This window comes from Pituophis catenifer, unplaced genomic scaffold (assembly GCF_029215685.1).
Source record: "Pituophis catenifer annectens isolate HBS135680 unplaced genomic scaffold, rPitCat1.0.hap2 SCAF_6, whole genome shotgun sequence".
In the NCBI taxonomy this organism is placed as follows: Eukaryota; Metazoa; Chordata; class Lepidosauria; order Squamata; family Colubridae; genus Pituophis; species Pituophis catenifer.
In genome coordinates, this window is record NW_027256886.1 from 59,695,973 (window position 1) to 59,711,649 (window position 15,677).

The following is a 15,677-nucleotide window of genomic DNA, read 5'->3' on the forward strand; positions in this document are numbered from 1 at the left end:
CGCCGCCGTCTGTCTGTGCAGTCTCTTCCTGGCTATCCTGACACAGGTGCGAAAAGGCTGCTGCTGTTCTCCAGGTGCCTTCTTCCCAGGCAGAGCAGGTAAAGTATCTGCAGCTGCTGCTGCAACGGCGCCTCTCCGACAGCAGGCGGCTCCTCTGCTCCGCTGGCACCGCCTCTGAATTTCGGCTGCACACAGAGGCAGGCAGGCGGGCAAGCGAGGGAGAACGGAGGAAATTTCCTGCTTGGTTGCGAACAGGGTTCCTGCAGCCGCGTCGGGTAGGGTGAATGCCTGGGCGTCCCCTGCTTGCTGCCTCGGTTCGCAACCGGCGGGGTGAGGAGGGTATGAGGAGCCGGCGTGCCTCGACGAGCCGAGCTGGGCGAGTCCCTGGAAGGTAAGCGAAGCGAGCAGGCGGCGGGACACGAGGCCGGGTGGCCAAGCGGGGCAACGGGGTCTGGCTGGCCGCCGCCTAAGCTCTCCCCACAGCCGGGAGTAAGGCCAGCTCCGGCTGGTTTGTTTTTTTTTTTCCTCCAGCGCAGCCAGAGGTCGGGACGCGGAGCTGGTTTCTCCCACCAGCCCGGTGGCGCGCCAAGGCATGGACCGACTCGACCCCTCCTCCCCTTCGCCGCAAAGAGGCTCCGGCTGCCCCGGGGCAAAGCGTGCCCTGGCAGGGAGGCTGCTGAGGAGGCGAACGGGGAGAGGCTGGGGCGCCGTGCCCCGCGTTGCCTTTGCTTGCTTGCTTGGCTGGCTGCCCGCCCGAGGTGGGAGTGTGAGGAACGGAAATGGCATTTCCCTTGGCAAAGAAAGCGCCATGAAGGAGGGAAGCCAAGCAGTTCCCAGGCAGGTGGTGGCCGGGAAGGAAAGTCGAATGAATTCGACTGGTGAATTCGAATGAAAAGCGAGCCCAGTCAGCTGCCTAGGCAGCAGTGAGCTTGGGGGAGGGGGCTGGGGGGGGGAAGGACTGCCATGATAAATGGAAAGGTCTCCATCCCCCTCCCTTTTTTTTTCCAGGTCTGAAGGGTATGTTCTTGGTGTCCTTCTTGGTCTTAGCTGGCTTTACTTGAACAAAATTAAAGTTTTTAGGGATTTCAACAGGGTCACATCACATTCCTATGGACTCCTCCCTCCTGCTTTACCTCAGACCTGAGAAGAGGAATAAAAGCAAATTTGCATTTAAACTACAATGAGGGATATAATCTTTGGCATCCAGCTAGCATTTTGTTTCCCCATTTTGAGCGCTTAGCTGTTTGCATGCATCCATCAAACTATTGGTAGATAAGGTTAGGTAAAGGGCAGGGAAAAAATATTACAATCTTCTAAGGTAGTTCACTCCTGTCCACGTGATTGGCAGTGGTGTGAAATTGGAATGGAGACATTGACCCCACCATCCTATGCACACCATCCTATGCACACTTCTTCAGAAGTATATAGTTGTATTCTGTAGTGAAGTTTCCCTTTTAGGTGACTTGAAGATGGTACATCCATACGATTTTGGGCTGGGAAACTTAGCAACCTAATGCTTTCGGTCTCTGCACCTGAGATTTTGATGTGTGAATGCTGGCTCTAGTATGACACATTTTATAGAATGCTTTGCTTGCAGGCTAATTCTCGAGATTAATTAGTGTATTACTTTGAAATTTTTAGAGATTAACTACTGTACTACTGTGAGATGGCCAGGTTAACGGTGGCACCACATTTGATTAATAGCATATCTTGCATTTTGGCTAAACAAGGGAGCTTTGGGGACAGTTAACAAAGATACATTTGTAGTATGGCTTTTGGCCGAGGCTTTTTATTGGAGTTTTTAACTGTTATTCATCTCTTACATCCTAGGAAGGTATTTTTTTTAAATATATATTTTATTTTATTTTATTTTAGCCTATAGTTTAGCCTATTTGGTATAATGGAATCTGTGCTAAGCACCTATTTGATATGCTCTGATTGCATTTCTTTACTTGTTGTGGTATTGAACATAATGTGTAAAAATCTTTATATTGATTTGTGGAATTTATTTTCTCAGTACTTTTCTCTGGAATGGAGAAGCCTGTGTTTAGATGAGTAATGGCTGAGATTCAGTACTGTACTATTGTTCTGTTAGATCTTAGGTCTCCTGTATAGAGAGTCATTTAGATGGTTACAGGTTAATTTAATTGCCATTTTCAAATATATTCTGTGTTATAATAAATATATCTCACAAGACATTATGGATATATATTACCACATATCAAAAATCTAAAATTGAAGATGATTGACTTATAGACCAAACCTATTTATTTGTGATTATTAAATCTAGGTGTTTCTATATAGCATTATAGTACACAAGATATTCAGCCTTGAAGAATTCATGTAAGTTTATGAGTGTTTCGTACCTTATATTAAGGTTATTATATTATATGGCCATCCCCAAATGCTTAACAGGTTGGTGTGTGTTTTATAATTACAGCTTTGAGGGTTTAAAACAGTACAATAGCTATGTCATCAATATGGTCATTTTAAAGTTGCTGTTAAAAATCAGCAATATTTTAGCAGTGAATCTGAAGAAAAGGGAAAGGGAGCAACATGTAGTATTCAAGTTATTCAGTAACTCAGTTTCTGTCTGAACCCTATTTAACTCACCACCTCTTTAGGTAATTGTTTTTCATCTTTATTGTTGTTATAGTTAGGATTTTTTTTCTATGTGACCATCTTCAGGTACTTGAAAAACACTTTCATATTCTTCCTGGTTTTCTCAAGGCTAAGTATATTGAGCTGCTTCAGTCATAATTTCTAGTTTGCAAATGAGAAACTAAGAATCAATATAAATGTTTATGCCTGAAGCTGGCCATACTCACTGAAGTTTGTGTCATTCAGAGCTATAGACTTCTAAGACAGAATCCATACATTATGAAGAGTTTGGGACTGCCAATAATGAACATTTTTTTTAAAAAAATTATATTATTCTGTGCCATTTCCCCCAGAATCAGTGGTAAAAGTTACTTCTTATTAAATTTATATGCTACTCATCTCACTCTGAAAAGCAACCCAGTCTCTTGGCATGGTTTTGTACACTGCAGTATTGGAAGAAGCGAGTTGCATGGAATAGGATTAGACATGAGGATTGTGTGATGATGTAAAGAGATACATTTTGTAAGGTGAAAGATTTATATAACCTGATGAGAAACCAAAGTATTTAGTAAATGTCACATGGTGCTAGAAGTTGGCTTTCGAAGTAGTCATGTATTTTTTAATATTTAATAGTGGTCTGGGATTTAGGTCTGTCTTTTTGTAATATATTACAGAATACAGAAAATTGGTTTCAGGATTACAATATATGGAAAAAGTAAGATGCAACAATCTAGAATTATAGATACAATTGCCAACCTATGTGGCACTTTTGTCAGCCAATATAATATGTTCATGTACCACTGTTATGACTTGCTGTTGAAAATCAGGAATGATATTATATCAGCTTTCATCGTGTTCCAGGGCTGCTTAAATCTTTCAGTATAGAGCAATCTACTACTATCAGTTTTGAACAATCTGTTATAGTGTTACTTAATGAGTTTTTCTTGTGATTTATAAGAATTGTATGCTTGCAATACTTGCAAAGCTATCTATGGTCTGGATAGAAGTTGGTACAAAACTTGAAAGCTGGTAGCTATTTTTGCTAGATGCATGTTATGGGTTTCTAGTTAAAAGTGGGAGCAGTAATAAGTGGGAATCTACATGTTATGGTTTTTATGATATATTTGTATTTCTATCCTTTGTTTTATGCTGATTATTGTGAGCCCCTGACTCCATGATTGAGGTAACAAACAAGTGAATAAATAAAGGAACAAATTTAAAGTAACATTTTATCTTTATATTCATAAATTTTAAGAATGCTGTCCAATTAAGGAGCAATTTATAGTTCTGTGATTATTTTACAATCACATCTTGTAGAGCAAAATTAAGATTATTGTGTGGGTCACTGAAAGTGGAAATTGTTCATTGTTGCATTTCATTAATTCCTGGTATTTAAACTCCCTTAGTACTGCACTAAATAATCTTACCCTGTTGAGTACATAGCATATGATACTTAGGGGCAATAATGTGACAAATGAATTTAATTAAATCTAGTATCCTTGCTGGGTATGTCTAATATGTATACATATTTTTATGCTAGCATTACAGTTTTTTTCTTGGTTGGAAAAAAATAAGACAAGTTTATATTTACCAGTGTAACATTATTGTTTCATTTTGTTTATGGATCAAGTAACAGCAAGATTATAACTGACACAAATTTAAAAAGGTTTTTTTCTACCCCTTTATTATGCAAGCCATAGTATACTGTAGTGTAATAATAGAGTGTCATGAAGAATCTTGGTAAGAAAAAAAAATGCTTATAATCTCAGTATATATCTAGCCAATTCTGTTTTAGATAATCTTTTGTGTTTGTAAATAATTCCATTAAATATTTAATTCTAAGAGCTTTGCAGTACCTGGGCATAAATGAATAGTCAAATAGCAGCAGTAGCTACTTACAACTTCTTTAAGAAAAGCCCAAATCAATTATCTCATTGGTTCTGAATTTGAAATTTTCATGATTCATCTAGATCGGGGTATAAAACTAGCAGCTTGCAGGCCGGATGCCATGCCCGCCCAAGCTCTGCAAATGGGGAAAATGTCACATGACAGCAACGTGACAGGGCAAGTTTGACATCCATGATCTAGATTAAAAAGAATGGGATGGAGATGGGAAGATTGCTGTAAAACAATTACAGAGTTACATATTATTGTTCTGGAACATTTTTAAAAATTTGCATTGATTTCTGTTCTGTTCTTGGCATTCAAGTGTTATTAGTGCCAAATGAACAGATGGCTAAGAAGGGTAAAAAAGAAGCCCATGAATACATCCTTGTTGAGGTCCAGGGTTCTGATTATTTGAGCATAAATTCATTTCTCCATTTGATCTAGGACCCTAAAAAGCAAAGTCACAGTTTTCATGGAGAACAGATGAGTATATAATTCATTTTCAGCTTCAGCTAAATATATGCAGATTAGAAAAGAATTGCAGGACTATTCCCATAATCCCTTAGACAATATCCTCCATATGTTCAGCTGAACACCTAAACGGAATAATCCAGCCTTCTATAATATTAGGTCTACCAGGATATCCCCAAGTGCCAGGCAAGTATGTGCTTGTCAGTAAATTACAGTAGCTGGGTATGTATTTTATGCTGTTCTCTGTACTTCACACATTGTGATAATCTGAAGACTTTTGAAATTGCAAAAATCTTTCATATAGCAATAGCACTTTGACTTATATACCGCTTCACAGTGCTTTATAGCCCTCTCTTAGCAGTTTGTAAACTGCCTAGTCAACATATTGCCCCCAACAATCTGGGTCCTCATTTTACCGACCTTGTAAGGATGGAAGATTGAGTCAACCTTGAACTGCCGAACTGCAGGCAGCTCGCAGTCAGCAGAAGTAATAATACTGCATTCTAACTACTGTGCCACCACAGCTCTTATTTATTTATTTATTTGTTTGTTTGTTTGTTTGTTTGTCATATTTCTATGCCGCCCACTCTTCGAGGACTCTGGGCATCTTACACCAAAGACAGTATACTAAATTGCATATTGCCCCCAACAATCTGGGTCCTCATTTTACCCACTTTGGAAGGATGGAAGGCTGAGTCAATCTTGAGCCGGTGAGATTTGATCCACTGATCTGCTGAACTAGCAGTCAGCTGAAGTAGCTGCAGTACTGCACTCTAACCACTGTGCCACCTCGGCTCACTGCACTACCTTAATACCTATGCAGTATTAAGTCATAAACAATGGTTTCTAACATGCAATGTTTGGATCCACAAACATTGTTTAATAAAAGCCAAAGATCCCTGGTTTAGCTTAGAACAGAATGGGATAACTTAGTATATGTAAACAATCATGGTCCTTTGAATGGCATTTTAAGATTTTAAATAAATGCATAGTCTACTATAGGTAGTCCCAAAGGTGCTTTTGGAAGAGGCAACTGGATTTTGTGGTTTTTCTTTGAAGACGTTTTGCTTCTCATCCAAGAAGGATGAAAAGCGAAACGTCTTCAAAGAAAAACCACACAGTCCAGTTGCCTCTTCAAAAAGCACCTTTGGGACAACCATGACCTGGATGACTGAGAATCTCTATAGATACCTACTGTAGGTAGTTCTTCAGTTATGACTGGTCGCTTAAGCGACTGTTCAAGGTTATGACCAACCATCCAAAAGGAATTTATGACCCTATTACGAAATTCTGACATTGCTATCTCCCCAATTGCATGACCAATTGTTTGGCACTCAGCTCAAAAAGAACCTTTGTGGCGCAGCAGACTAATGCACTGTTAAAGTAACACCAGCTGCCTGCAATTACTGCAAGTTCAAATCTCACCAGGCTCAAGATTGACTCAGCCTTCCATCCTTTCGAGGTAGGTAAAATGAGGACCCGGTTTGTGGGGGCAATAAGCTAACTTTGTATAAAAAAGAACATCGCTTAGGGGGGAGCCGAAAGCCCTACTAAGCAGGTATATACAAAAGTATGAAGGCTATTGCTTAACACATTGTAAGCTGCCCTGAGTCTCCGGAAAAGGGCGGCATATAAATCAAACCAATAAATAAATAAATAAATAACTGGACTCCCTTTATGGCTGTTTGCAGCATCCTGCAATCACATGACCATGATTTACAATGGATTGCAATATTTTACGGTTCCCCACAAAAACTGCCACATATAAAAATGGGTTTGCTTAAGAACTGAGGGATTCACTTAATGATTGCTGCGATAAAGGTTGTAAAATCAGATCTAGTCGCATGATGACCTGCTTTACAATCATCATGACTTATGACTGTAATTGCCAGGTTCAGATATGATTGTAAGTTGAGGACTGCCTGCACTGTGCATGTTTGATTAGAAATGAGTGTCACTGAACTAGCTATCTTAAATGTAGGTAATGATGGATCACAACCTTGATTTCCAGATCTTATGTGGGGAAGAACTCAGAATGTAGACAAGGCTGAAGAAATATGATATTCTATTCTATATATTTATACTATTTTTAATTCTGTATGTGTGTTTTCATCTCATGGTCGCAACAATGAGGATTGGGTAAAATTTTGAATTTGAATATTGACTGTAATCTTTGGTGTATAATATATATATATTAAGCTATAATAATCAGTGCAGCTACTTTATGAGCTGTTCTGAATACTAAATGTCATTTTTTTTAAAAAAAATTGATTTATATGCCGCCCTTCTCCGGAGACTCAGGGCGGCTTACATATGCTTATGTTCTCAGGTTAACTACTATGGAAATCTTTCATTCTGTATTTATCAAAAGAAGAGAAATGCTCAGGGTTTTGTAGCAAATAAGCCAATACTTCACAGTTACCACAATATAATTGTTATTTTAAAGGAATCTGTCAAGTGTGTAATATTGCTTCTTTTCCTGTTTCGAAAGACGACTCAATTAGCCAGCTTGTGATTATAGGAGGAATAAAACAAGTTTACTATCACATTGGGTTCATTTTGGGAACAGATGTATTCTTGCATAGTGGTTGCTATCATAAAAACACTTCTGCTATTAGAATGGGAGGAAAAAAAAGATTAAGAAATTTAGGATGTAAATTTTAGCAGTTTGAATGTATAAGATTATAATGGGCTGAAATCTGATCAAAAATTATTTGAATTCAAGTGGCATAAAACCAGATATTATTCTGGTCAGCTAAATGGTTGCAGCCTGTAAATGATAAAAAAATTCAAATATAAAGAAATGTCACTATTTTAAAATGAAGCATTTAAATATAGTTTGAGAACTGTTTGAGTGATAGACAAATGCTCTTACATAATGGCAGCAACAGGGGGTGAGGCAAGCACAAAATTCCTATTTCTCATAAGATAAAATGCCAAGTTAAAGAAAAACAATTTGCAAGGAAGTCAAGATGAAAATCTGTTGTGCATTGTTCTTTCCACCTCTGGATGTGTTTTTTTTAGCATGCTAATGATGAGTGTTTAACCTCCAGAACTTAGCCAGGACATTTTTAATCACAGCTTAAGCAAAATGTCATGTTACCTTTGCTTGTTCCAGTAATTGGCCCCATTTGCAAAATTCTTCAGTACAGTCGCAAATCCACACAATCTGCCAGCTAGACTAGCACTTCCAATAACTCAAGCATTTATGGTCAGCCTGTTTAGCTTCTTCTGAGAAGTGTCAAAGTAGGTGTTAACTAATTGTCATCTTAACAATGGCTATATAAACCAAAAGCATAGAAAAAGTAATTAAAATAAAGTAGCTGCGACTAAAGCGAATTCATGACTTACAAAAGCTCTTAATAATTTGTTAGCAGGTTAATAGCCTAGACTATCATAATTGTAACCTATGGACTCCTTGGTGCTCCCCGAGCTTGTTTGTTTTCTTGCAGATGTTTTGTTACTTGATTAGATACAATCTTCAATGCATTCAGGGCAGTGCAATGCTAGCTAGTCTGGCTCTAAAATTATTCTTATCACTCTTTCTCTGATGGTAGAAGTATATCTAAACATGGAATCTGCGACTCCCTCATCTGTAATTCCCAAATTCCTCTTTTTAATGTTACACTTCTGCTGGAATAAAATCTAGAGCTGATATTGCCATCCTTTGAGTTCCTTTTCGCAATCATCATACCCCATCAACATGCTTCTCCTTTGTACCGCTCCAGATTTCCTCTTTAAGAGTGGGAAACTCTGCACATAGGTCAAAATAAAGTACTGGGATGTAGTCACTTTAGAATATTCTAGAATATCTCCAAAGCTCAGGTGAGTCAACAAGGAAATAAAATAGTTTCTAGACCTGTAGGCTGGTACTTTTGCATCAGGTCAACCTCCTAGCTCAGGGGGGTCAAACTCATGTCGTCACATTGTCGTCACGTGACGTATTGTGACTTTCCTGTTCGCTAAATTGGAGTGGGCGTGGCCAGCACATGACACATCCGGCCCACAGACTGACATCCCTGTCCTGGCTGATTAAAAAACAATAATAAACACTAAAAATGAGAGGGATGGGGATCTTGTAGGAGATAAGAGCTTTACCTTATGAGTACCACATTGTAAACTCCAGTGGATTGAATATTAGAAATGTGTGCTTAATACCTTTGGTATTAAAAGAGACATGTCTAATGGATTCCAGTAGGGATGCATTCAGTGCACGTAAGCATGAATAATGAGGACAGTTAACACATGCTTTACACATTTAACAATATACTGCCTACAGCTGGAGGATGCACACATAATAATAGTAATAAACTAAACATGGTCTTGCATTGAATTGCATTTGTTAAAATATATAAACAACTCACTGATTCTTTGCTGGAATGGCAATAGGTGGGCAACATGAAACCTTTTTTCTACTGCTATGATTTTGAAAGAAATCTATTATCCAAAATGGATATTGGCCTAGGGAGGAAAACCAATTCAATTAAAAAAAAAAAGTATCTCCAGATATACTTATTTTAGAACTAGGAAATGAAAATGTTGCAATCCCTTTTGATCTAAGCACTGCAATCCAAATTATTTTTTACCTATCCCTAAATATATGCTAACACTTTTTAAAATCCTCCATGTTAAAAGAAATGTATGAATCTACTCAGAAAGGCCTTTTGGTTGTTGAACGGGTCTTGGTCTTATTCCAAGAAAAGTCTGTGTAGGATTGCAGGCTAAATGTCACATCTAGTTTAACCCTGATGGGTGTTACTTAATAGAATGTGTTTGAAAAATAAATAGTTGTCCCCTGCGTATATTTGATTACAGGGCTCTTATATTCCTTGCCCCCAGGGGTTACATATTGACACAAGGCAGCTTGCTTGCAGATTCTTATACAGAGTATAAAATATGTCCTGTGGGGAATATGGCTTTTTGCATCTGCCTGTATCTTGTTTCTGTGGTACACAAAGAGCCTTTTGAGGATCATTTGTAGCTAAATGTGAAAGATTTCATTTGTGGTGAACAAACCATTGTTCTTTGGTCACAGTTCTCCTATTGATTTCAAAAATTCTGCAAGGCTAGATTAAAGTTAGCTGCCTTTTTATGTCTCATAAATGAAACATACTATTTTAAAGCACTGTGTTTTATTTTCTGTTTATAATAAAGGTGTTTATTTGTCCAAGGCCAGTGTTATTATACTAACTGCATTTTGTTTTAATGCCAATATTGTATAAACTGATTTCTTTTACAAAACCAGTTTCCTTACTATTATTTCTATAAAATATAAACTTGGTTGATTTATAGAGGTTTGTTACTGAATATCCCATATATTTTATGGTTATTATAAATTCTAATCATGCTACATTTATAGAGAAAAAGAAAACTAATTTCTACGTTAAATGTGGACTTGTTATGACTTGAGGCTAAGGGTATCAGTCAAACTGTAATCAGTTTCTTAATTATTTTAACTAGTTAGACTAAATAGCCAAACATGTTTGTTCCAAGCTGAATCTGTACCATCAGGAAAAACAATTAGATTGTGTTTTAAATTTCATGAAATACTCCCACTTTCTAAACAGTGCAAACCAATTCATACTTGAAACAAACATGAAACTTTTTTAATGCTAATGTTGTATTCAAATGCAAAATATATTTAAGATAAAGTTCTATCCTTGAGGTTTTTTTTCAGCCTCAATAATGAATTTATTTTAATTTACTGATGTTATTTGTCCTGTTGAATTTTGCATATTTTAAGTCCAATGTTATCATCTAAATATGTGTATATATCAGAATTTAAAGTGATCATAGGTACAAATGCAGTTTACACTTAATAAATATAACTCTGATATTAGTCAGAGTTAATAAATATAATTCTGATATTAGTCCTTTATTGCATTTGTTACAATATCTATGTTCTCCAATTTTCTCAATGACTGAATTGCCAAAGTATATATATACATACTTGTGCATATCTATATATAGGTAGGATAATACTATATAGAATATAGAATTAGAGTATAGATATAGATATAGAAACTGAAACATGCTACGATAACGGTAGAATTCATGGTGAATGCCCAGACTTGGTAGCATTTATATCTTTAAAAAAATCCTCTTCTATTTAGTGAAATATGTAGCCATATATACAATATATTACATGTAGTCAGGGCATGCCCAAACATCAGACCCCGATAGAGAATTTATTTCAGTTATAGATCACAGTGCTCATATAGTATAGTGTGTACTATATTCCTGCATTCCTGCGTATCTCTTTCTGAAGCCTCATCACACGTCTCTCACACCCTCATGCACACACTCCAACTCTCACCATGGCAGCCTCTTGCATGTCCTTGCAACCTCCCCCAATTGGCAGCAGCCACTTGCCTGCCCCTTGGCCTGTTTGCAAGCCACCTGGGATTGACAACTTCCAGCTTTCCCATTAAGTTGGTTGGGAAGCCAGCAGGAATTTGCATCATCTAATGATGGTGGAATTTGATCCATAACAACAACGATTGTGGAATTTGTAGTTTTGAGGCATATAGTTGCATTTTCTGACCACATTACTTAGTGACAAAAATTACTTTTCCAAATTGCCATCATAAATCTGTACTTGTGGTTTTAATATTTTTAAAATTGTAAATAGGTCTTTTTTCTTTTGGTTATGAGCCATCCAGCATTTGGTACAAGATAAGTGGCTATATAAATGCTTTAAATAAATAAATACATATTCTCATGAATGGGATGAAATAGCTTTCTCTCTGTCTGTATGTCTGTACTTGTAGACTTGATAGGGAACATTTTCGCTACCAAGTACAGTGTTCTGTTCTCTGTAAAATAGTTAGCTGATAGCTTCTGCTTGAATAAATCCAGTGAAGGTTCAACTATGTAGATAATTGGTTCTACTATCAAACTACTTTTACTGTTAAGAATTTTTTCCTAACATGTAGTTGGACTATTCCATGTCTTGCACTTTGAGCAATAGAGAATGTATTTTGAACTTTTTGTTTTTTTTCAAGTACCGGGATTAAGGAATGTCATTCTGTGTTTTTCATTGAAAGCTAAAGTTTCTTCAATTTTTTTCAATTGATTTTCAATCTCTAATTTTTCGGTTAGTCAGCAGAAAGATTGGGTGCTGAGCTGATTGTGCTTATCCTGAACCAGCTATATGAAAATCTTATTTAATTTTGACTGAAACTTAACTGACTGATAAGAATAATTGTTAAAGGCAAAGGAATAAAACAGTGGTGAAATCCAATTTTTTTTACTACCGGTTCTGTGGGAGTGGCGTGGTGGGCGTAGTGTGGCTTGGTGGGCATGGCAGGGGAAGAATATTGCAAAATGCCCATTCCCTTCCCACTTTGGGGGAAGGATATTGCAAAATCTCCATTCCCACCCCACTCTGGGGCCAGCCAGAGGTGGTATTTGCCGGTTCTCTGAACCGCTCAAAATTTCTGCTACCGGTTCTCCAGAACTTGTCAGAACCTGCTGGATTTCACCCCTGGAATAAAAGTGTGAATGAATGATTAAAGAGAGTTGAAGCAGCACCCCTTCCAGTAACAAAAAATAAGAAATGGAGGTGGAATAGGAGGATCTCCAGAAAGTACAATACAATTAAAATCCAAATACCATTCTCACTGAAATTGGATATTGATCTAATATAACAATTCAATGTACAATGGAACAAATTAAACAGGAATTAAAATTAGAATACTGTAAATCAATATGAGTAAAGACTTTTAAGGCATGTCTGGTTTATTAAAAAAACAGTTCAAGGTATGACTAAACAGATTTCAGATTGCTCAGATGCTAGCAAGTCTTATGACACTGCAGTAAAAATGAGAGATATTGGAACAATTTACAAAGTATTATAAACATGAAATTGGATTTGACCAATGTTCCTAATAGAAAACAGAAAGAACATTTTAAGGATTCAAGGTAGTGGGAAAATGCATAAAAGAATCACTTGTCAGTAAATTTACTGAGAAAGATGTGTGTGTCCATAGAATATACAGCTTTAGACTTATGAGAATAGAAAAAAAAACCCCACAAGATATTATTATACAATTTGTTAATACTCACATGAGATATTTGATTGGTGAGCTGGAGGCAATAAAATGGGTGGGCAAGAATACGATGCATCTTTTCCAGTATATAAGCTTAGCTATTCTACAAAGAGATTTCAAACTTTTACAAAAGAACTTAGAAAACAAGGAACATCTTTAACCCTCAAGGAAAGGAGATCTTTCTATTCACTCCGAAATAAACAGAAGCCCTTTGACAAAGTTGAAGTAAGCATCATAAAAAACAGCAGTATTGCTGCTTTTCATACCTGCATTTATTTTACAAGAAATGCTTTCTCATATGTTACTAAGTTCAGTCACTTTGATCATATTGAAAAGGTGCAAACACTTTCAATATAGAGTAGAATTCCGTCTTTTGTGATATTGTCTCTTTCAGTTTGAACACATTTGTTTTTTGATTGGTATTTTCTTAAGTTTGGAGGTTTCCAGTAAATCTGCACTAGGAATATACATGTGATGTATCTGTACATTTCAAAGAGAGGAAGAAATTACATGAAATTGTAAATCATAGCATGAAAAAAGTTAAAGAACTTTTTCAAAATTGATATTGAGATTTATGATGCATGGACTAAAGAATTGGAATATCTGATAAAGGAACATCACTGGTTGCATATTCTGAAGAATATTACACTACTTTCATTGACTTAAAATTAATGCATCCCAAAAAATTTGAGTTTTTTAGACACCCCAAGAATGCATTTGAAAGGATGGGTATCAGATTTTTTGGGTGACGTTATTAAAAAAACAGAGGTCTATAGTTTGGTCGTTAGGGTTATTGGACTCTTTTTGGAACATTCTTTAAGATGTTAAAATATTGTACTGTAGTTTGTACATTGATGACACTTTTAACATTAAAGACATTTAATCTTTAATGTTATGTTGAATAATGTTGCAAACTTTGGAATCTGTTTTTGAGGAACTGTGGCTATATTAGGACATGAGATAGGCAGCCATATAAATTAGGATAAATAATATAAATGGCTAAATAGATAAATGTTTAATGTTTACATCTTTCAAGCATAATTGTACTTCTTAAATAGAAATATAACTTGCTATATTCATTATGTTTGTTTTATCATTATAAGCTATCTAAGCATATGTAACTATGTTAATAACTAATATTAACTATGTCAGCATTTTTAATTTAAAGACAATATTATATTATTGCAAAATATAAAGTCATATAAATTGACTTTTATATGTTTCTTATGTAATAATAATAATAATAATTTAATAATAATGTAAACACACACACACACACACACAAACAAGACTTATCAGTTATACTACTATATACTGGTATTGAGTGCCAGTCGTATTTTGCGAAGAGCCTTCCATCCAATAGATTCTGTAAGGCATCTATGTATTTCCTGGATCATCTCTCCTGAACAAATTAGGTTATGCTATGTATTCTTTTTTTCTCATTGGAGGCCCTCATATTATGGAACATTTGAAATAAAAGGAGCTCATTTGTATGTTGCAACTCTATGGGCTTTTTTTTCAGAGATGTTGGATCTTCTAAAAGAGAACCATTCTTAAGGAAAAGTTGTGTAATAAATTTATGAAATGGATTGGTTTCATTTTGATATGTTAATTATCACTTTGATACTTTAACTGTTTTGCTCTGCAATGTTGTAGTCACAATAAGTTTCATACTATATTGGATATTATTGTTTTTTATTGAGTGAAACAAATATTTGTCCTTTATTTATTGAAATATTTTTATGTATTGAGGGTTTTTTCTTATTCTTATATTATCATTAAGAAATCGGGGTGAACAAATCTACGTTTCAAAAGCTTGGATCAGTACCCTGGTTTTCGCTTTGGATTGAAATGAAACCAGTGTTGACTTTTTAAAAGTGCATGATAAAATAGAATTACCACAGAGCGTCTTTTAGGAAAGGTTAATTGATGTGGAATTAATCAATTTTTTTTTCTGTATGGTCTGGTGCTGTTTAAGTCACTGAAATTAAACAATACACAAAAAACATATTGCATCAATACTCAATTCAATCTTTAACATATATTTCTTCTTTACATCTATTTTTATAATTATTTATGGATAAACAGGGCATTAATGGGAAATTCCATGTTAACAGAGAAAATTAAACAGATATGTAGGATGTTTATACTTTCCAAATTTTACGTTCTTCTGATCAGAATATATGTCACTTTCTACACTTTTAGCAGATCAGTGATATTACCTGTGCCATTTTAAAATTGTGCAGACCTTCAAGACAGAATGTAGGAGGAAGACTCGCAGAGCCAGGGAAGGAGTAAAAAGATGGATCAATTTAGAGTCATTACGTAGCCACAAACATACTAAGTTCAACCCCTTTGATGTTGACCTTATTGACCCTAACCTGGTTAAACCTAACCAAGTTCTAACCATTATAGATGGATAGATTTCTTGCAATAAATCAGTAAATTAATTTGAACCTTCATGTGTGAAACTGGTTTTTTCGCACCAGATTTTTTAAATTAATGAAAATTTGCTATTTTTTGGCAAATGTCCAAAATGTTTGATTATAAAGCTTGATTATATAATTTTGTTCCTGTTCCACTTTTCTTTTGCAAAAGTACGATCCTGATGGAAAGATGTGAAAATTAAATATTTGTTCAGTTAAATTGTTAAATTGTTATGGCTGC

General features: G+C 36.0%; 1 protein-coding gene across 1 annotated transcript in view; it reads left to right on the forward strand.

Annotated features, from left to right (window-relative positions):
* Positions 1–592: 592 nt before the first annotated feature.
* PTPRE (protein tyrosine phosphatase receptor type E) overlaps positions 593–15,677 on the forward strand; it is a 115,610-nt gene continuing 100,525 nt past the window's right edge. Inside the window, 3 exon segments of the mRNA XM_070946447.1 lie at positions 593–687; positions 689–727; positions 729–837. Of these exon segments, the coding sequence (XP_070802548.1) occupies positions 593–687; positions 689–727; positions 729–837 (243 nt within the window).